This window comes from Sceloporus occidentalis, unplaced genomic scaffold (assembly GCF_023333645.1).
Source record: "Sceloporus occidentalis isolate IW3139 unplaced genomic scaffold, rSceOcc1.0.p SCAF_1, whole genome shotgun sequence".
Taxonomy (NCBI): domain Eukaryota; kingdom Metazoa; phylum Chordata; class Lepidosauria; order Squamata; family Phrynosomatidae; genus Sceloporus; species Sceloporus occidentalis.
This window is the reverse complement of record NW_028316981.1, coordinates 272,836,982-272,858,478: the sequence shown is the minus strand read 5'-3', so window position 1 is coordinate 272,858,478 and position 21,497 is coordinate 272,836,982. Positions and strand designations below refer to the sequence as shown.

General features: G+C 38.9%; 1 protein-coding gene across 1 annotated transcript in view; it reads left to right on the top strand.

Moving 5' to 3' along the window:
• LOC149323872 (versican core protein-like) overlaps positions 1–11,727 on the top strand; it is a 179,607-nt gene extending 167,880 nt beyond the window's left edge. The window contains exons 13-15 of the mRNA XM_089493620.1: positions 5,915–6,059; positions 7,331–7,513; positions 8,580–11,727. Of these exons, the coding sequence (XP_089349746.1) occupies positions 5,915–6,059; positions 7,331–7,513; positions 8,580–8,710 (459 nt within the window). The 3' untranslated portion in view covers positions 8,711–11,727. The remainder of the gene's footprint in view (positions 1–5,914; positions 6,060–7,330; positions 7,514–8,579) is intronic.
• Positions 11,728–21,497: the final 9,770 nt, after the last annotated feature.

Below are 21,497 nucleotides of genomic sequence, written 5' to 3'. Positions count from 1 at the left end.
ATTTCGTTATATAGGGTTCAGCAGTTTGGATGGTTCCTTTAAACTGGATTAAAAACCAGAGCAGATTCACAGATTGATTGATATGGGAGCCACTGATTCTCACCATCCGCTCCACCCCACTCCATAGATGTTTACCATAAATAAAGAGATGGGTGAGGACTATCTGGTAACTGCCAATGGAAAAGCAAAGATCTACCTTTTATTGAGTGTTTCTATGCACAAAAGTATATGGAGGAGCTCTGATATTGGGTAAGGAGGTGGTACATACAAAATGCAGTGATCCCTCCACATTCACTGGGGTTAGGAGTGAAGAACGCCTGTGAATGTGGAAAAACTGCAAATAAAAAAACAGGCCTTTAAGAGGGCAGTTAAGACGGATCTCTTCCAGTGAGCTTACCCACTTGATCTCTTATAAGACATATTCTTCTACCTTTTTGACCTAGATTGAAACATCTCTCTCCTCTTTTGCTTTGATAGTATCATTTTTAATTATCTATTTTTATATTCTATTATACTATATTGCTGTTTTTATTGTTGTGATTTGTATTTGTATATTGTATATTGTATTGGGTTGTAATCCCACTTTGATCCACCTGGGAGAGGCGGGAAAATACAAATAAAATTATTATTATTATTATTATTATTATTATTATTATTATTATTATACTTTTTACCTGAGAACATTTTCTAGGAATCTATAGGTCCTCCAATGCAATTCTGTGGTCAACATCTGCCAGAAGTTGATCATGGAGTCATGCTGGAGAACCTACAAATGCCTAGAGAAGTGTTTTCTGTAGGAACTTCTAGTTCTCCAGTACAACTGTGTGGCCAACCTTCTAGCAGAGCTGTGCTGGAGAACCTAGAGATTCCTAGGGAGGACATATTAATCAAAACCACAGATAATCAAATACACAAAAGTCCAAGCTTCAAATGTAGAGTGTCAAATGTACAGAGTGCTGCTCTGCCACATGCACACGCCCCATTATTTCCTATGGGGCTTGAGCATTGGCAGATTTTCCCTTACACGGGGGGATCCGGAACGGATCCCCCGCATAAGGAGAGGGCCCACTGTATAAGGAAATTACAGGCAACAACCTTTCTCCTTAGCCTGGCCTTTAGTGATGGGCTTCTTGCCACAAGGATTTAACTGAACAGACTAATGCTTAAATTTTATTTATTATTACCATGGTATTATTCAGCTATTTTAATTTGACCCGTGGTTTAGTATTACAGTGGAGCCATGCCTTACGCGGAAATCCATTCCAGACACCCCCGCGTAAGGCAAATACCATGTAAACTCGAGCCCCATTCAATAGAATGGGACTCATGTTCACGGCAGCGTGGCGTGTGTGAGCCATGGGCGCATGCGCCATACAATGTATTGCAGCGCGGCTTCCACATAAAGTGATAGCCACATATGGCACGCTCGTGTATGGAGCGGGCACACTGTATAACTAGTTTAATTGTATTTTACTATTTTATGGCTAACTTGTTTTTATTGTTGCTTGTCTTATTAGTTTTGTTGCAAGCTGCCTTTGGACTTTTGGGGAAAAGGCAGAATACTAATCAAATGAAATCAAACAAGTTGATATATTAAAGATAGTATATAAACAATAGGATTGTCAGGGCCTGTTGGTCATCTCCAGGTGGGAGATGACAATGCAAGTTTGCCACTTCTGATGGTCTCAGCTCTGGGCAAGAAAAAAAGGTGTGTAGATCTTCAATTCTCCCAGTAGAGCAGCAGCTTGCTATAATTTGTTTCTGCAGCTTGCAGTGACTCTCCAGGGGGGTCTATGTATTTAATTAGCTTCTTCCTTCACTCTCAGCTGTTGTGCTGCCAGAAATCATCCTCCACTCTGCTGTGCATTCATCTTCTGGCTAGAAGTGAGTACAGTCATCCCTCCACATTTGCGGCTTTGACTTTTGAGGATTTGATTTTCACAGATTCTATTCATATGTTCTGTCAACTTTAACCAAAAGTCGACAGAAGGACCTAGAGATTCCTAGAGGGAATGCTCTACTAGGCATTTGCAGCTCTTCCAGTGCAATTCTATAGTCAATGTCCGGCAGATGTTGACCAGAGAGTTGCACTGGATGACCTAGAGATTCCTAGAGAGGTGTTTTCTCAGGTAAAAACATAGTGGCTTTGTTATTTGTGGTTTTTCCACATTCATGGGGGTCCTGTGCCCCTAACCCCAGTGAATGCGGAGGGATGAGTGTATACTAAACTAAACATTCCCTGTCCCATCTCTCTTAGTAACTAAGAAAATTATCATTATCTGGGAATCGCCAGGGAAACATTAGCGAATCGTTTGTGTGTGTGTAACCCTGAAGCATTTCCCAGTGTCATGCAATCGTCAGCTCCCTCTAGCATCATGGAATTGTTCAGGGGGAGGCGATTTGCTATTAATATCGCCTCTCCCTGAATGATTCCATGATGATAGAGGGACGTTAGAGGGAGCTGACGATTGCATGATGCTGGGGAAGTGCTTCAGGGTTACACACACAAACCCCTAAAGTTTCCCTGGCAATTCTCAGACGGTGAGTCCATGTGTGATAATCTTCTAATAAGGAATAATCCCCTTATTCACCTTGATACAGGAACAGCCTGTTTGACTAAGATTTCAGTCTTCATTTCCAAACAAGAAAATATGTGGGTCTCTCTCTCTCTCTCAATCTCTCCCCCACCCCTTGTTTGAATGACAAGCTGTGAGCAGGTATGGTTGGTACTTAATGAATAATGATTAATGGCATCACAAGGCCTCTGGGCTTGGCTGGGGTGATGCTGAACTGATCCTGTGTAATGATACTTGGATCAGACCAGAGTCAACTCCACCAAATCAGGCTTTGGTCAGGTCTTCCCTTTTTCACCTCCTAAAAATTTGACATCCCTCAATCTTTTTTTTTTTTTTTTTAACAGTTGTGAACTGGCAACCCTTGTTAACAGTAACCAAAGAATTGTGTGTTGCTTGTATTAGTTCTGAAGTTGCACTAAGAAAAGAAAGAAAATATGAGACATGTGCATATGAGATATGTACATATAAGTATGTATGTGAGATCTGGCTTAATAAGAGCCAAGTGGTACCTGACTGAATATATTCAGCATTGAATAGGCAATATGAAACCATTGTGTAGTTTGATTCTATTTACTCAAAAGAAAGAGAAGCTGTAATTCTGTAGGTCTTACTCACAAGAAAGTATACACAGAACTGCAGTGTTGGCCTTTCTCTAATAAAAATGCTTTATTACCTGGCACTGGCAATCATTTTAATGCACCCCAATTTAGAATGTTACAGTGCACTTGCTTTGATAATTTAAACACTGTGATTGATAAAATGGCATGGTGTAGGAAAGACTAAGTGCTATATTCAGCTTTTCTGAGGCCCCACTTAAGTAAGCAGGACATTTGTATAGTACATCAACTTTAGGGATAAAGTATGTTCAGAGAGACACTGTGTTTGGATTACTTTTTAAAGAATTAAAGGAAAACAATTTGGACCTTTTATAAGCACGAAAGTGGACCAGCTCCAAGACATAAGCATTGTGTCATTTTGACCATTTAAGGGACAAATTGGCTGGGAAGTGCATTTATAAGAATTCTTGCTGTTTTAGACATTTATTTTTATCTCTTCACTGTTAAATCTACTTGCAAAGAAAAATTTGTAGCATTGCAAGGAATAGGTAAACAGATTTTTAAAGCATTTTCTCTTTCTCTTGTTCTGTTCTTTTTACTTAAAAGAGGAATCAGTACAAAGAACTGTGCATGATGGCATTTACTCTAGCACAGACCTATTTCTTTCCACTAATAGTGTTTGGTCATTATCTGTTTTAATTGTGTGTGTGTGTAAGAGAGACAGGTATTTAAATCTTTTAAATTGTTTTTTAAAATTGATTTTGTCTGTTATGCATCACTTTTTGAAACCTAGGAGGCTAAGAACTGATAAACATTTTAAGTAAATAAATAATCCATTCTTCAGTAGTATGCTTTCCAAACAGGGGGGATGGGTTATGGCCCTGAAGGTTGTGTTGGACTCCAATTTATATCAGACTTAGCCACCAAGGCAGTGATGGGGGGTTATCAGTTACAACCAGAAATTAAAGCCAAAATTTTCTCAATAGGCAATCTCAGTAATGAACAACAAAGAAGTTTTAGTATTTACCCCAGATAGAGCAGAGTGTTCTGGCAAGTCTCTGGTTGTTGTTGTTGGGTTGTTTTTTGTTTTGTTTTTGCTATAAATTAAAACTGTGTAAGCGCCTTCTTTTTTGGAGTCCATGGTCCTAAGCAGATGGGTTGGTCCCCTGACTCCAAGCAGGCCCAGTCCCTAAGCTGGCATGGTGATGGGTGAGTGTTCATATGGGCCACCCACCACCACACCGTGGATCTGCCGCCACTGCATGTCCTTACCTGCCACCACCATCATGGTCATCCTGAAGGCCCCTGCCACAGCTGTTAAGGGTGGAAATAGGATGACTGGCTTATACCCATGGGGCTAGGTCCCCCCTTTCAACATCAGAGTCTGCAGTGGTGGCCTTTGGACAAACGTTATGGTAGCAAGGGGTACATGGGGCCATCCAGTCTACCAGCTGTCACTGCAGAGTTTCCAGGAAACTGCAGCAAACAGTTGGTCTTTTAAAAATGGATCGAGGCCCATTTGGGATGGGATCAGTCTGAGACCACTTGATCAGCCTCCAGACTGGCTGATCCCTATCCAGGCTATTGACCTGTATAATCTGGACAGGATGACATGAGACCAGAGAGAAAACAGGCCTTTTGGCCTATGCAGACAGCCCCCACCGTAATAATACAGATCCTACTGTCCAGACCAGTTAGGGCCCTGTTCACCTCAGTCTGGCCTGAATAGAAATGTGGCAACTGGAATCTGGAATCTTCTGGCTCTCCCACTAAGTTACTGTGAAAAACCAAAACATCCATAATACCTTTGTTTTTTCACACAAAAGCATGACTCTGGAGACCAGTGTTCCAATAGTGGCTCAGCCATATAAACCCATTGGGTAACCTTGGGCAAGTCACACTCTCTCAGCCTCAGAGGATGGCATTGGCAAACCCCATTTAAAGAAACTTACCAAGAAAACCACACGATAGGATCTCCATAAGTTGGAAACAACTTGAAGGCACACAACAACTAGCCACTCTATATAAACCCTATCCCTTTAGAGTTAAATTGCAGGCAGATACCTTCTGGGAGTTTTTATGCTAACCACCTTTAATGTTTGACTCCTCCCTCACATGAACTATAATTATTTTCAAAACTATGTGCAGTCAGTTGAATGTTAAGTCTACTAGTATCATATCTCAAAAAGATATGCACCAGAAGCAAAAACCCAGTCCCCAAACATAAAGTGGTTGAGTCTCGGATGCTCAACTAAATATTTGTGTTAGGGTTTTTAAAAATGCAAATTGCTGAGGGGAGGAGAACTGATAATTATTGGGAACACAAGAGATGCCGATGAATTAGCCCTTTTTTGCCTTGCAGTAGGTTTCCTCCCTGGAACTGTTTGCAAAGGGAGGACAGCTTCCATTGATGCAAGTAGGGGATCTCCTCCCAATGCAAATAGCCCCTTCAGGGAAGGGGTTTTTTGTTGTTGTTTATTTTTTTGGTAGTGATGGTGGTGGTCTTAAATTCCTCTTTGCTTTTCTGCTGGAATCACAGTAACTACTGTGTCAACCCTTCCAGTAATTTGCATTTTAAAAAACCATATAAAATGTCCTGTCTAGTTTTCTTCTAAACACTAGGCTGAATGTTGGTTTTTTACAGATCCAAAACTGTACTTTTGACTTTCTGTGCATCAAAAATCTCTAATTTTATTTGCCTTTAAGTGGCAAATTCACAATGAGTTCAGCTTCTTTTAAGATTTAAATCATGGATATTTTGTTTTGTTTTTGTCTCTGCAGCAATATGAAAACTGGAGGCCAAACCAGCCAGATAGTTTCTTTTCTTCTGGTGAAGACTGTGTTGTTATAATTTGGCATGAAAATGGCCAGTGGAATGATGTACCATGCAACTATCATCTCACCTATACTTGCAAGAAAGGCACAGGTAAAGAATTTCATCCTGGAATTACTAATTGCCACCTGAAATATACAAAGAAACATTTAACAGACTGATTGCAAAACAATTACTGATATTCTGTACTAATGTACATAGTCACAACTGTGGCACCATTACCATGATTGTAAACCCCCACCCTCCAAATCTACAGTACTTTACCAGGCATAAGCTGGATGAGGAGAAGGAGGTCCATTCTGGTGGTGATCAGAGCATAGCTGAATGACATTTCCATCAGATTTGGGGGGAAATTCATTTGATTACCGTACTTGCCAGTCCATGTTCAACATTCCATTCATGAAAATATGTTTAAAGTTGTTACCTAGTTGCTTTATTTTTACTAATCCTGCATACAGATGGCTGGTTAATTCTTCTATAAGTGCAAGTGGCCATAGTCTGTTAAGATATCAATGAGCATTTTCCCAAGTTTACCAAGGAGCAGAGCCCTGACCTTGGATAGGTTCTGCAGAGCACTTTGGAAAGAACCTTTGAATTTCATAATAAACCTCAGAATGGATTCTCTGATATGGATGTGACCGGTTGCTATTGGGTGGGAGGTGGTAAATGCTGGAGAAGTGTTTTAGTTACTTTTCCTTGAACTCAGCTGGGTATTTTTTTTTAATCCTCATAACTTTTCATTCTCTTTCTTCTGATTACCCCATATTGAAACTAGGGTTAGCATGGAAAAAATGCACAAAATATTTCCACAGGGAGGTTAGAGGATATTGTAAATTGGATCAACCTTCCAAAGTTGGACCCTGCTTTGTCTTCAGACGGGGAGATCCAACATATGCTATGTTAATGGAACACTAGGCTTGTGCTGTTCGTTGTATAACGTTGCACGCTAGATGGATCCATAGATCCTTGTGTGCTATAATCTAAGCAGAGTGTTTGCGGGATTGATTTAAAGTATGGAATATGGCTTTTAGAATATTTCCATTTTCTAGTAAAAGTATATGTGAACATTTTTCTACAAGCTTCTATTGGGAATTGTGGCAATGAAATCAAAATTCAAATCAGGAAAAAAGTCTTTATCTATATTTTCTATTTTTGTGACTAGCTTGATTTTTAGAAATAAAGGCCATATTTTGGATATACTGTAGTTTTCCTTTATTCAGAATCCAATATAAATAGAGGGAATCCTCTTCTTCTTCTTCTTCTTCTTCTTCTTCTTCTTCTTCTTCTTCTTCTTGAGTCAGAGGGTTGGGGACTGAATAAGACATGGAAGAATTTTGACAATAAGCCTGTATTTCTGTTTCCAGTGGCCTGTGGCCAGCCACCCATTGTAGAAAATGCAAAGACTTTTGGAAAGATGAAGCCTCGCTACGAAATTAACTCACTGATCAGATATCACTGTAAAGATGGTTTCATCCAGCGCCATGTTCCAATCATCCGATGTCAAGGGAATGGTCGATGGGATTTGCCTAAAATTACCTGCATGACTCGTAAGTTGCCTTTGAGAAGGATTTTATGATTGAGTGTATTCAGGTCAGGTGTTTACCAGCCTGGTAAAAGTCTTCCCATAGTGAAGGGAGATGCATCTTCACTGCCATGCTTTCTCGTTTGATACCCGTGCCTTCCATATGTACCTAATCACTCTGCTGCTCATTTATTCAATTGTTCTCTAATAAAGTGGGAGAACTATGCAAACTGTGCTTTTGCATGATGAGATTCTACATTGGGATATGTGCAACATTGTCTCCATGCTGGAGTAAGTGGGATCAGAGCTTGGGGAAATTGTTTTTAGAAAATAATTGGTTACAATTATAGGCATAAGCTCCTCAAAGTTACCATTATAATTATACTTTTTCCAAAAAAGTTTCCTGTTTCCTCAGAATTATCAAAATGTTTAATTTTTACTTCCATAAACTACTGGCATGTGGTGCATAGTACATTCCCCTCTTGTTCACCTCACTGTTGCATCCACATGCACAAGAGGGCAGGAGCAAGCAACTGAACGTGACAATATTCCTCTTCTACTATATACTGATGTTGGACCCCATAACTATAAAATTAACTAAAAGATTCCAGTTGCTCCACAAAAGAAGTGAAGTTATAGCTAGTTAATTGATATCATAACATAATGTCATTATTCTTTAGTTACTGGAGAAATAAATTAATTACAAGTTACTAGTTACCTTTGAGTTCTGCTTGGGGCTGCTCATCCTCCACATGAAGACTCCACCAGGTCCAGGGAGTATCATCACCTGAATCTATATATATAACATACAGTGTGCCTGCGTCATATGCGGGCGCATTATATGCTGCTTCTTCTGGCGCCATGCACCGGAAGAAACAATGGCGTATGTGCCTGTGGCGCATGCGTGCCACCGCAAGCACAAGCACCATTACTTGTAATGGGGCTCGAGCATACACAATTTTTGTTTAATGCGGAACAGATCCCCCCTCATAAAACAAAGGCACACTGTATTGCATCCATGCATCTTGTGTGTAGTTTTGCCGGCACATTTACAGAGCTTTCCTCTTTTCTTTCCTCTCTTTTATTTTCAGCATCCTTATTCCAAAGGACTTATTCTAAGAAATATTATTATAAACATTCTTCACCAGGAAAGGGAAACTCATTTAATTCATCAAAACATTTTCATCGTTGGATCAGGACATGGCAGGATTCAAGGCGCTGAATACACACTGATGAAAAGGGGAAGTTTGCCATGCTAGCCAAAGTTCTAGCTTACCGTGCCTTTGAAAAAGTCAATTATTAGAGTATTACCAAGCATTTTTTGGAAAACTTAAGGACTGTATATATCAGTGATTGCTACAAATGAAAGTTTTGAAAAGGGAACCATTTCCAGCCTGTCTAGTGCATTAATTTCTACAAAAGTGTGAGGGACCAGTTGATTCTATATCCCAGCATCCTATAATAATTAAACTCTTCCATTTAGCACCAATGATAATGTAAATAAGATGATTTAATGGTGTTGAAGTGTGTGTTGTTTTGAAAGGGGAAAAAACCTGTACATACAATGAGATTTCACACTAAGTTCAGGCTTATTTATGGCTATTTGTCCTCAGAGGTCTTTAATCATTTATTTTGTTTGTTTTGAGGTACATCATCAGGCTGGGAATAGTTTTAAATTGTTGTCTGCTCTCTCTTTTCATAAATGTGGGAGAAAATGCCTATTTCTACATGAAGATGAACAATGAATGGAGCATCTTGCTTAAAGAACATTGCTACTCCCCAACAGAGAACCAAATGATGTGATCTGACTTAAGAGGCATGACAATTGGGAACAACCCTGAAGAAGGGACTGCAATATGGATCTTGACTTTTGTCCTTTCCAGCTTGGCACTGATGAAAAGGGACTTGCTTGGAGGACTTCTTCTTCTTCTTCTTCTTCTTCTTCTTCTTCTTCTTCTTCTTCTTCTTCTTTTTAATGACAAGGAGGGCCTGTAGGAATAACAGTAATAATAATAAAGTGCTAATACAGTAAATCTCATCCAGGGCCACTTTTTAAAAAGATAATTTTTACAACACTAACCGTGGGTCTATATTACAGCTCTCTGCATTTTAAGATGGAGATAGACCTACCTTTTTTGTAAAAAAAAAATTAAAATAAATAAAAAAGTAAATAATTTTGTATATATAAATATATATAATCATTTTTAATCCTTTTATAAAGTAATGAATGTTTGTGTATGGATGCTGCAGCTGTGACGCGTACATAAATAAATGAAGTAAGCCATACTGATATAATTTATTGGATGTTCTTTTTATCTTGAAATAGCTAGATATCTTACTGAGAGCTACTGAGTTCCTCTGATGCATTTGAAAGAACCAGATTTGGCTTCAAATGTTTTTGACTTTTGGGGGAAGAACCTCCTAATAAATGGGATCATTTGTTTGTGGGGATCTGACTGAGAACTGAGTTACTTGTACACAATCAACTTTGTTACCTGTGAATAATTATTTATGCCCCCGTACAAATATTGTCAGTTTTTCTTTATAGTAGACACAACTGAGGATTTGTGTGTTGGGAGTGGGAAAATATGTTTGATCCAGTTCTGGTGGAGTACAGTAGCTGCAGAAAACAATATTTTAAAAGGACAGATTGCATGCTATATCTCTGGACCTGTCCCATATGCCTAATGGGAAGCAAGTATGCTTTCACTCTTCAATTATCTGGGATGCTTGCCTTCTACCAAAGATACCAACATCCCTGCACCAACATAATGTTCCAGTCTGGGTTAGTATATTAAATCTAACATATATAGGCCCAGATTATTTTTGGATTTTTTCCCTTGGTATATTAATCACATAAAAATGGACCTATATATTTCAGTTATATTTCAGTTTTCTCTGATAGGCGTATAGGATAGATTTGGGAACAGCTATTGTCTAATACAGCCTACAGCTGGACGTCCTCTCAATAATCTGTTTGTTTTTAGTATAATTGGGAAGGGAGGATTGGAAAAGACCTGTGCTTTAGAACTTTAGAACGGCATTATTTTTTAAAAATATTCTAGTTGTATCAGTGCATGTGAAGTTTGTAAGGAGAGTAGAAGATAATAAGGGCTAGCTCGTAGACTGACCTCTTCATAATATAATCCTAGTATATGTTTTTAGTATATGACATAGATGTAGCTGTGAATGGGCTCTCTGTGTACACTCACATATCAAGAAATTGGCCCTGGTTTGGTGAAGCAAGGAGATTTTACATGTCAATTTTGTATGACAAATATTTCCTTTTGAATGCAACCTCAATTTGTATTTACCAAATACAAATACAAATAGGTATTCTGTGTGCAGTATAAAATTTCTCACCACCTAAATTCTCTTTTGGAGAAATTAACTCATTCTGAGTTAACCTGAGGTGACTGGAAAGTAAGCAGATCTTATACTGTGTAAATTTATGTGAGATTCATACATCTGTTTTGCCTCTATCATTTTTATGCAAAAAAAAGAAGAATGTCCAAGGAACTGGGTCATGTGAAATAGCTAAATGTAGATACTAGCTTCAAGGCTGCAGTGCAAACAAAAAGCTGGAGCCTGTGCAGGTTGGTGATGACCCATTTTGGAAGCAGTAATAGATCTCTCTATGTGATAAACAATAATAACCAGCAAAAAAAAAAAAAAAGGGGGGGGGAACCTCACTATATTATGAGAGGAATCTGAATAAAATATTCCATTTTAAAACAAAATGCTGTTAATTGATAGTTGGTGGCTGAACTTACTTAGCAAAGGTGTACAGTGAAGACATTTAGGCATCTGTCTTGCCATTTCGCTGACATATGCTAACTTTATCCTTGGAGAAATAGATCAGTGTTAGCTAAGTTGGAACAGTTTGTGATCAGTTTTGTGAAATGTGAAATCACTCTGAGAAGAATCAGGGTACCTGTTCTTTGTGGCCTGTCATGGTCTTTTAAATAAAGTAAGCATTGTTTTGGTCTGTAATTCTCCTTCTTTCCTACACAGAATACTTTGCCACCCAGTATTTATATTCTATTTTGTATAGTGTGTAATGTGAATGTTTCATTGTTGTGAAAGAAAGTTTAGAAATATTGTTAATTCTTTATATACTGGCTTCAGGCTCACCAAAGAAACCATGTTTTGCTCAACTGTGACCTGTCCTGTTTACTGCATGTCTTCAAATATAAGTCTATGTAATGTCATGTTCTACTGATGAGTCAAGTTAGATAATTGAGAACAAATACTGAAAGATGCAAACACTTTAATATTTTTTTTACATTTCTAATAATAACTTTTGATAGACTTTTAATGGGAGATTGATTTGATCATAACCCATTAGATACAGATGATTTATGAAACCTGTTTTATAATATACCACATATATATATATATATATATATATATATATATATATATATATAATATTGTGTAAAATGAGATTATTCTCAATAAACAGTATATATACATTGTTTTGTACAAAACCCCTGGTAGTGTAGGATGTATCTCTGTTTTTCACCATTTGTATAAAATCCACATTTTTTTTTCTTTCTGATACTACCACATGCTCTCCTCCTGGTTTTCTTTTGTGCATTGCAGGCTGGGAGTCAAATCAAGGTAAGTGAGACAAAAGAAATCAAAGCTGAATTTCAGCTCAGCAAAATAATGGCACAAAGAGTCTTCAAGCATCTGAACATGGAAATCTTCTTAACTGAGTAGAAGTTACCTATTCACTGTTTGTTTTTATATTTATATTTATGTGAAACTTTTCTCCTATATGGGACTCAAAGATACTCATAATATATTAAATAAATATACCACTGTATATACCACCTCATGTTAAACAAGGAAGTGTGTTTTCTGAGTTAAATTTGGAATGCAGATGGTAAGTGGATGCATGCCCCAGCTGCATTTTAACATGCAATACCATGTTTCCAATTGAAAAGTCAATGGTCTGGTTCAGAAACAGTGGTCTGATTCCTAGTTATTGGCCTGCGGCTGGGAGGTGGACGGATATGTGTGAGTGAGCTCCTTGCACCATCTCCAAAAAGAGGGGGAACAGAAGGCTATAAGCCTCTGTAAACCAAAAGTTGGGGCCCGGAGGAGGAGAATGGTAACCCCAAGACACGAGTAATCCTATCAGAGAGATACCAATGCTGAAGAGGCTACCAAGCCTCTTTATCTTTTAAGCTAGTTATTGGGCCAATTGTAAGCCCCTATCTCCTTGTGCTCCATCTTGCCCCTTCCTTTGTTCACCCAACTATAGATATATGAGCATTCCTGTGTTCTCTCCCACCCCAAGGCTATATCTGTTGTGCATGTTCCAAATGAGTGCACTCACTTGATCAGCTCACAGGCTGCAGGCCATCGTCCTCTCAGAGCATCTCAAACTTAAACCAGATGGTTTTTGTTAAGAGTCAGGTTCTAGTTATTGAACTACCTGGAATGTGCTCAGATCCTCAAATTATCTTCAAGTTCAGTAAAGACAGGATGTGCCACATTGGACTCTTTTGGAAGACCATAGGTTCTAGTATTATGAAAATGGGAGCAAAACAAACAGGGCAAGTATGTAGCAGAAGCCTGGTTTACATAGGATGCAAGGCACTTGTGAATCTGTTTTATGTGTGCCTAGTGAAGTTCAATGCACTCACAGCAGTTCCTTGTGATATTTACTCTTCAAACATACCCCTCTGTTTAGGCAATGGTGCCACTAGGGTTGATGTCACCCAGTGTGGTAACTCATGGTGTCACCTTGCCCCATTTACCTCTTCTCATACCATATCATGTAGAATCCTTAGTAAAAAAATGTGTACTAATTTTATTCAAAAATTATAATTCCCATATATCACTGAATGTATTGGCAATAGTTGTGATCTATAACAACTAACAAAATTAAAGTTCGACCTTTAAATTACAATATCATATGCACAGTCCAAATGCCTTTACATGTGCATAGTTTCATGTGGTTAAAGTGAAAATTTGGTAAGATGTGATGTTTTTAAAGAAAATTTTAAAAGAGTAATTTTTTTTAAGAAAAAACCATCTTGAGGTCTCTCTTTTCTCCACCCAGTGAGTCTCGCTCCACTCACATCATCTATTCTGCTGAGCTTCGGGGTTTTAAAAGGTTCTGGGCAAATGCTACAACTCATTTCATACAACTCAGAAGGCAGACATTTGGGGAACAGTGGTATCACCCTTAGAGTATCATCCAGTTTGGCCTCACCTCACAAGTGATGCCCCTGTGTTCAGGAACAAGGATGTACATGTCACATGACCTGTTTGGCATCTCCTAAACTACCATAAACTAAACTTGCATTGGTGGACATTACAATATTAACATTACTTCACCACCTGTAAAGATTCAGCACATGGGCCAGTCCCTTTCTGTATGTGTACTTTGGGAGTGAACTTTCTTGCCTTTTGCCTCTGGGTTGGGTTGGTCCAGTTGGTCTAAATCCAGCCATTAGTCTCAACCCGAGCCATTAAATCAACGGGAATTTGTTAAGCCAAGCCTTATGTAACTTCTTGTAAGCATTTGTACGAAACATTGGCATACTGCAGATTGAGTGCCAAGAAGGCCAGTGACACATTTGAAGAGGCCAACATTCATGGTGATGAGTGCATCAAAGCATGGGTTTGTGCATTTGGAATACTGAAATACACAAGGCTTCATTTGTAGCTCACACCCTCTAAAAATGATTTCTGTGTCGTAAGAGATATCTTGCAGCACCTTTGAGACTAACTGAAAGACTAACTAAAAGAAAAAGCTCATGGTGTCACTCATGGTTCTTTCAGTCTCAAAGGTGCTACATGATATCTCTACATACTGATTCTACGCACTAACATGGCTATATCATTGAATTCTGCCTCTATGTGGTAGGTAAGACATGAGCTAAGAAATAATATGGTAAAAAGTGTGTTCATAGAGTGCTACACATATTTCTCTAGGACTAAAAACGCAGTGTTACAGAAATTACTGTTAATTTACCACCACTACTACAACAGTTAGTCAATAGCCTTTTGGCTGAAGAGTGGGGTATAAGTAAATAAATATTATTTTTATATTATTATGGGAACTTGGACTAAGTATGAAAATTAGCTAATTGGGCAAGCATTAGCCTGAAAGTTCTGTGTTACTTTTATCATCATTTTTATCCTAGTCAAGTTCTGTATTGAATGACAATATCTTTTCTGCCTTCCTACATGGAAATTTGAGTGTAATTTGGTATTCAGTTTTCATACACCTTTTTCTCAATTAGGGATTTTAAGGTATTTTTATGCATTTCATTTACCTATATTTGCTTGTGTATAATTCAAAGAAGAAAGAACATATGGAGGAGCTATGTTGTATTTGACCTCATGTTTAATTCAAAATTTTGTTTACATACTGGGCATCCAGATGCTCCAATAAGAGGCTTGGAACTGACAAACATGGCCTCTGATACTGAGGGGGGTGGTGTTGATATAGATTCAGAATAATAAAGTTGGAAAGCACCCCAGGGGCCATCCAGTCCCAACCCAACTATGTGGGAATACACAGTTAAAGCACTCCTGAATTATCGTCATGCAACCTCTGTTTAAAGGCCTCTAATGAAGGAGAATCTACCATCACCTGAAACAGCCCATTCCACTATCCAATAGCATTTACAGACAGGAGGTTCTTCCTAATGTTTTTGGTAGAGCCACGCTTTTGAAATTTGAATCTATTGCCTCATGTCCTAGTTGCTCATGCAGCAAAACTGACCTTGTTCCATCTTCTACACATCTTAATAAGTTGCCACTGGCAGCCTTGTCCCCCAGGAGTTTATCCACTCTCCTTTAATGACATCCAAATTGGCCGTTCTAATTGCATTGAATTTCATAGTTTAGCTAGGCACCATGCTATTTTGAATTTCCTACTATTTACTTTCATTTTTATAAACTCAAAGAAATACTCCTCTTACAAGTCTCAAATCATGGCAGAGGTAGGGCTTTTATATATGTCTCTGTTTCTTGGAAAGATTTGTGCATACTGAGAATCCAGATGCTACTTCACAAACCATGGCCTTCTTGGCATTTCTATTTTCCACTGTCATATTTATATGTATAAAACCTTTCCTTGCTGTATAGTTAAACAACACTGTATTACTTTCAGGACTTAACACATAACTTCTGTGAATATCCATGGGCTTTGGCATTATGAGAAAGGAAACAAAGCAACTTCTTCTCCAATTTCTCTAGACCATGCATTATTTTATAAACCTCTATCATGCCCTTCCTTTCTCACCCTTGTGTCTAAACTAAACTGCCTCAAACACTCTGATCTTTCCTCGTATGAGAGCTGTTTCCATTCTTTGAGTGTTTGTCCTTTTCTGCACCCTTCTCTTTTTTACAATATCAATTTTTAAATGAAATTGATACTTGTGATTCCTTCCCAATGAAGAAACTGGTGCTTTTGATCCTCACCACCACCACTAAACTGCAGGAAACCCAAACAAATACACAACTAAAACCCTGTTCAGCAGATACAAATTGTAAGATAGGGCTTGTAATCTTGGAACCACTAGGGATTTGCACTTACAGCTGTGAATGACTGAATGTGACCTCAAAAACCTGCCTTTACAGCCTAGTAGCATTCCAGCTGAAGTGTTTCTGAGGCACTGTAGATCAGGGCACTGGAGAAAGATGCTCTCCTCATCATGGGGCACATTAAGAGAAGTAGCTGTGGCAGCTGCCTGTTATCAATGTGCCCCTCAACCAAAAGAGCACTTTAGACACCATTTTCCAGTGTCTCGATCTTCAGCACCTTGGAAACACTTAGATCAGAGTGCTGCCAGGATGCAAAGCTAGGTTTGAAAAGTGTGTGTATCATTAGGTGTAACTATGACAATGATGCTCCGTTCTCATAGTTATGTTATGATGCAGGATCTCAGCTGCGCATATACTGGTTAGTAATCTCATACATTATTAGATAACTTTGTAAAAAAAATGAATAGTGCAAATTTCTTCTGTATCCTTGCCAAGAGGATTCTAAATGACAAAAACAAACCCTGAATCTTCCTTAGTTAACACTAGGGATGGGTAACTGCTGCAGGTCCAGGGGACAATTTTCTGCCTCTGGAGTATCAACCACCAAAAAAGCCACAAAACAAAAACAAGTGCCAGAAGTCAACTTCTCTCTGTGTGTGTATGTGTGTGTGTTAAAACAGTATGGGGTGGCTGTAACCTATTTAAAAGGAGAATTGCCACTTTCAAGAGGTTTACAAGAGAAGCAATCTATCCCCTGCTCTCTCTGACTAGAGGGTCTGGAAAGGTTGTGATTGTAAAAACAACCTCTGTGGGCCACCTATGGCCCTTGGGCCTCACTTTTCCTGCCCCTACTCTACGCTGTTTGGCTTTCCCTCTTTCCCTCTTTATCCTTCTACTTTTGTGGTGCCCCTTCCAGGTTGCTGTTCCCTTAATTCACATTTCCCTTTGTATCAAGTTATTCCTCTGTGATAGCTTCTTAAACCTCACAATTGATGCAACTCACAGGGATAGACATCAGTACATAGAGAGATCTTGTAGCACCTTTGAGACTAACTGAAAGAAAGAAAGAAATTGGCGGCATGAGCTTTTGTTGACTTCAGTCTACTTCCTCAAATGTAGACTGAAGTCTACAAAAGCTCATGCTGCCAATTTTTTTTCAGTTAGTGTCAAAGGTGCTACAAGATCTCTCTGTGTACTGATTCTACAGACTAACACGGCTATATCTTTGAATTCTACCACTAGGGATAGACATGTTGGCTTTAAGAGCATTTATTTGCAACTGAGTAGTTGATCTTGTAGAGAACATGGAGAGACAGCTAAACTCTAAAAAAATTAAAACTGTAGGAATGCACATTAACAAAGCTACTGCAAGCCAGCACCAAAGGGCAAAAATACAGGCCATGTTTTACCAGGGCAAGGACCAGAATAAATAGCAGTCTCTCTCTCTCTCTTTCTCTCTCTCTCTCTCACACACACACACACACACAGAGAGAGAGAGAGAGAGAGAGATGTTCAGAAGTTATTTGTGTGATCCAGTGACAATTGCTTCCATTTACTAGGTATTATCCCAGTATTATCCCACCAAAGCTATGCTTTTAAGCATGTCAATGTTTAGTTGTGACTTGTAATGTTTTAGAATTGTCTGTTTCTTAGAAAACTGCAAAACTGAACTAAGTATAATGATTGTGTAAGTTCAGACCAGGACAAACCCAGCTAAATGACATCTTAATGATGTGACAGTCTGTTGAAAATAAAAACAGGTTTGTTAGAATCTTTTTGTTCACATCTGATCTGAAGATTTGACATTACCTATTGCATCCCACATATTTTACAACAATGAGAGGTCAAACATCTCTCCATTAATGGGCATTTACACTTGAGTTTTTCCATATTATGTGTTAATTTATGAAAGTATTCCAATGCCATCTTGCTGTTTAACTAGACCTCAAGGAAAGGTTTTGTATAGATAAATATATCAGTGAAATACAAAGAGTGCCATGGTTTGCTACGTAACATCTGGATTCTTAGTATACCCAAGTCTTTCCAAGAAGTAGAGACACATATAAACCCTTCTTCTGCCATGCTTTGTGATTTGAAAGGGATTTTTTAAAATGTAAAAAAAAAAAAAAGAACCATGAGATGTCTAAACTAAGTGACTTTAGAAATTATTGCTCTCCCAGTAGCATATGCTAGGTTCAGTTTCACTGCCTCTCTCAATAGCCTGAAGGCTGGCACCTTGTTAGTGACATATGAAGATTTAGCTCCAACCTATGGCCTTTTTCTTTGTCAGAAGTCTCTTCCTAAACAATCCTGACAGAAAACCCACCTTTTTAATGCTGCCCTCCTCCTCCCCCCACCCCACCCCAGCCCAAGACAGGACCTGATAGAAAGCCAAACATGTCCTATGGACAGAAGCATGGCAACGAAGACATTTTCTGAGACCTTGTAAGTGTCCTCCTGAATTCCTGGAGGTTAACATCATCATTGTATGTCTCTGCACAGAATGTGCCAGGAATGTCTCGGGCATCCCTCATTCTCTACCCAACATTATGAGTCACCGCACTGGACTGCCTTCCTGCCCTCCTAGAAAGGCCTGATCGGGCCTCAATCTGGCTAGGAAAAGGGGGCGGTCTGTCGAGCCCCTGTGATAACATCTTTTCCTCATCAGCAAATTGCTGTCAAATGCATTTCCCATCAACAGTCTTTTTCTCCCTATGGGGCTCTAGAGGTATAACTCACATAAAATATATCTTCAGGCCTGTAGCAAGAAAAACAGTAGGTGAGGAGACTCTGAGTTGACAAACAGATAATAGAAATATAAACACAAGGATCTACCATTCCCTAAGGTTTCAGGGCCCAAACTGGGGGGAAAAAGATTCCTTTTACACTGCACAATTATAGCACTCTGATTCCACTTTAACTTCCGTGGTTACACCCTGTGTAATCCTGGAATTTGTACTTTGGTGAGATAGCAAATCACAGGGTTCTATAAGATGTTGGCATGGCAGTTGAAGAGGAGTCATACGGCTAGAAATGTGTGGTTTGAAAGTTCCCCAGGGACTGGTTCTTGTGGTGTCATGGGAAGAAAACCTCATGGCTTCATAGATGATGGATGCCATAGAGGTGCAGTAGGCATGGGTTGGGAGGTGCTTTGTTTTTGCTCATGGATCAGCTGATTATGGCAATGGGCATGAGGGTAATGGGTCCAAATCTAGGTAGAACCCAGTTGATCAGATAATAAGGCAACCCATAGGTTCTGGGGGTGGGAAGCATTTTTAGTGGCCAAGCAGACAGCAAGATACAAGTTACTAAGACTTGCATCCCTCATAGCTTTACCTACAGCACATATAACACAGATAATTTTTTTCTAAGGTTCCTGTTGATACTGAGGATTACAGAAGTCTTTCTGGTAGCCCAGGCCCTTTCCCCCTTCTTTCTTTTTTTTAGTGCTGTGATGCTGCACAAGCACAAAACACATGGGGACACATTTGTGCTGACCTACAGAGCCCAGGAATGGGTGAAGCTTGTTGTATATGCTTCAAGGCTAATTCACATAAAGAATCCAAACAAAAATCCATCAGTAATACCTTTATTGGCCAACCAAAGTGCATAATATACTTGTTGCAAGCTTTCGAAGCTCCATGGGCTTCTTCATCACACAAGAGGTTACAAACCAAACAGGAGAAAAATTAATTGGAGATGTTAGTCAGATGCCTGCATGTTCTTTCAGGCCTTAGTAAAGATCGGATGCTGGGGAGGATATCTTTTGCAGGCAGGCCCATCCTCCTTCTGGTCATGTGGCAATAGGGAGTTTTTCAAAGTCCAGGAAATTTAAAGTCCATTTGCATCTCAACAGGGACCCCTTTTTTTTGCAATCTAATATGTCTCCATTCCATGGACCTCTTTATTGGCAGAAAACAATGGATTCCTCAAGAAGTCTCCATGTTTTTGCATCAGGAACATTTTGGTGGTACAGAGGTAAATCATATGAATTTAGTTGAAATTTAAGAAGAAAAAATTGTTTTATCTTAGTTGGAGGTCCCAGTCCACAGGCTACTCTTCATGGTTTACCTGTTGCATAAAGAATTACATTAAAAATCACATAAAGAATGTAAGCCCGTTGTTGTTGTTGTTGTTGTTGTTGTTGTTGTTGTTGTTGTCCACCCTCGAGTCAATCTCAACCCTGTAGATCTTTTACTTCTGTGCAATTCATTCTGAGATTTGTTTCCCCTCCTAGAGACCAAGAGGGAGACAAGTATGGTGTATTGGTTTGAATCTTGGAATGGGACTCTGGGAGATTGGAATTCCAATTCCCACTCAACCAGGGAAGTCCAATCTTGGGCAAGTTACACTCTTTCAGCCTTAGAAGGAGACAATGCTAAACTGCTCCTGAATTAATCTTACCAAGAAAATCTTATGGCAAAGTCATACGTCCGAGTTGGCTTGAAAGTACCTAAGAATAACAAACTTGACATGAAGAGAATCAAGCAATTCCCTGACATTTCAGATAGTTTGCCAGATCTTGAGATCTGGTAAACCTTAAGTTGGAACCTGGAGCAGTCTGCATGCAGAACAATGAACTGCCATTTTGTAAAAGCAAGTATTTATTATATGACTTTATGTGTGCCTTTTAAATTCAATCCCACCATAGTTTATAATATAAACTACTATAGCTTAACTTAATAAGACATTGTTTTTCACTCATAGCATAAAGCATGGGAAAGTAAATTGTATCATTTCTATGCTCTCTCTCTCTCTTTTTTTTTTTTTTAAAAAGTTTGTTGCAGTAAAAGGAAGGGGGAGCCAAGTTTAATAAGGAAGTTTTCAAAGACATTGATGGTGTTTTGATTTATGGTGCCAAAGTCTCTTCCAAATGTAATCTCTTTGCATCCAAGGCAAAGAGTGAAAGCCAAGAAACCCTGCAGCATATGGTTGTCATTAGTGTTTAAAGAATTGTGCTGTACAAGTGATGTTTTAGATTTTTTTTAAAAAGATCAGCTGCTGAACCATGACTATTAGAAGAATGGTTTAAGTGACCAATTCCTAGCTAGGACATGCTCCAGGAGCTTTTCTTTCAATAGCTTATAGACAAAGGCATATGGGGAGTCACTAGAGATGTTCCATCTTGTCCCCATTCCAGGATACAATTGATTCTTTGGAGCTGCTGTCACCCTTTGCCTAAGGTTTACTCTTTGCTTAAGCTGAGGGGCACTGACACTTTCCAAGCTAATATAAGATCTTGGGCTACATGTGTTTTGGGATAAAGTTTATAGAAGTTCCTCTTTTTTTGGACCAACTCCCAAAATCTGTCGTGGTTGTACAGGCAGGGGGAATTCTAAGAGTTTTAATCCAAACAAGTAACATTTCTAAGCTCTGCTAAAGGGTGTTGTTCGCCATGATTTGGAAGTGATGGATAAAAATAAGGGCTTAGCTAGTGCCTTCCTATACATACAGGCCATGTAGAGCAAGGGAATTTTCACCAGTGCACTGGGTCA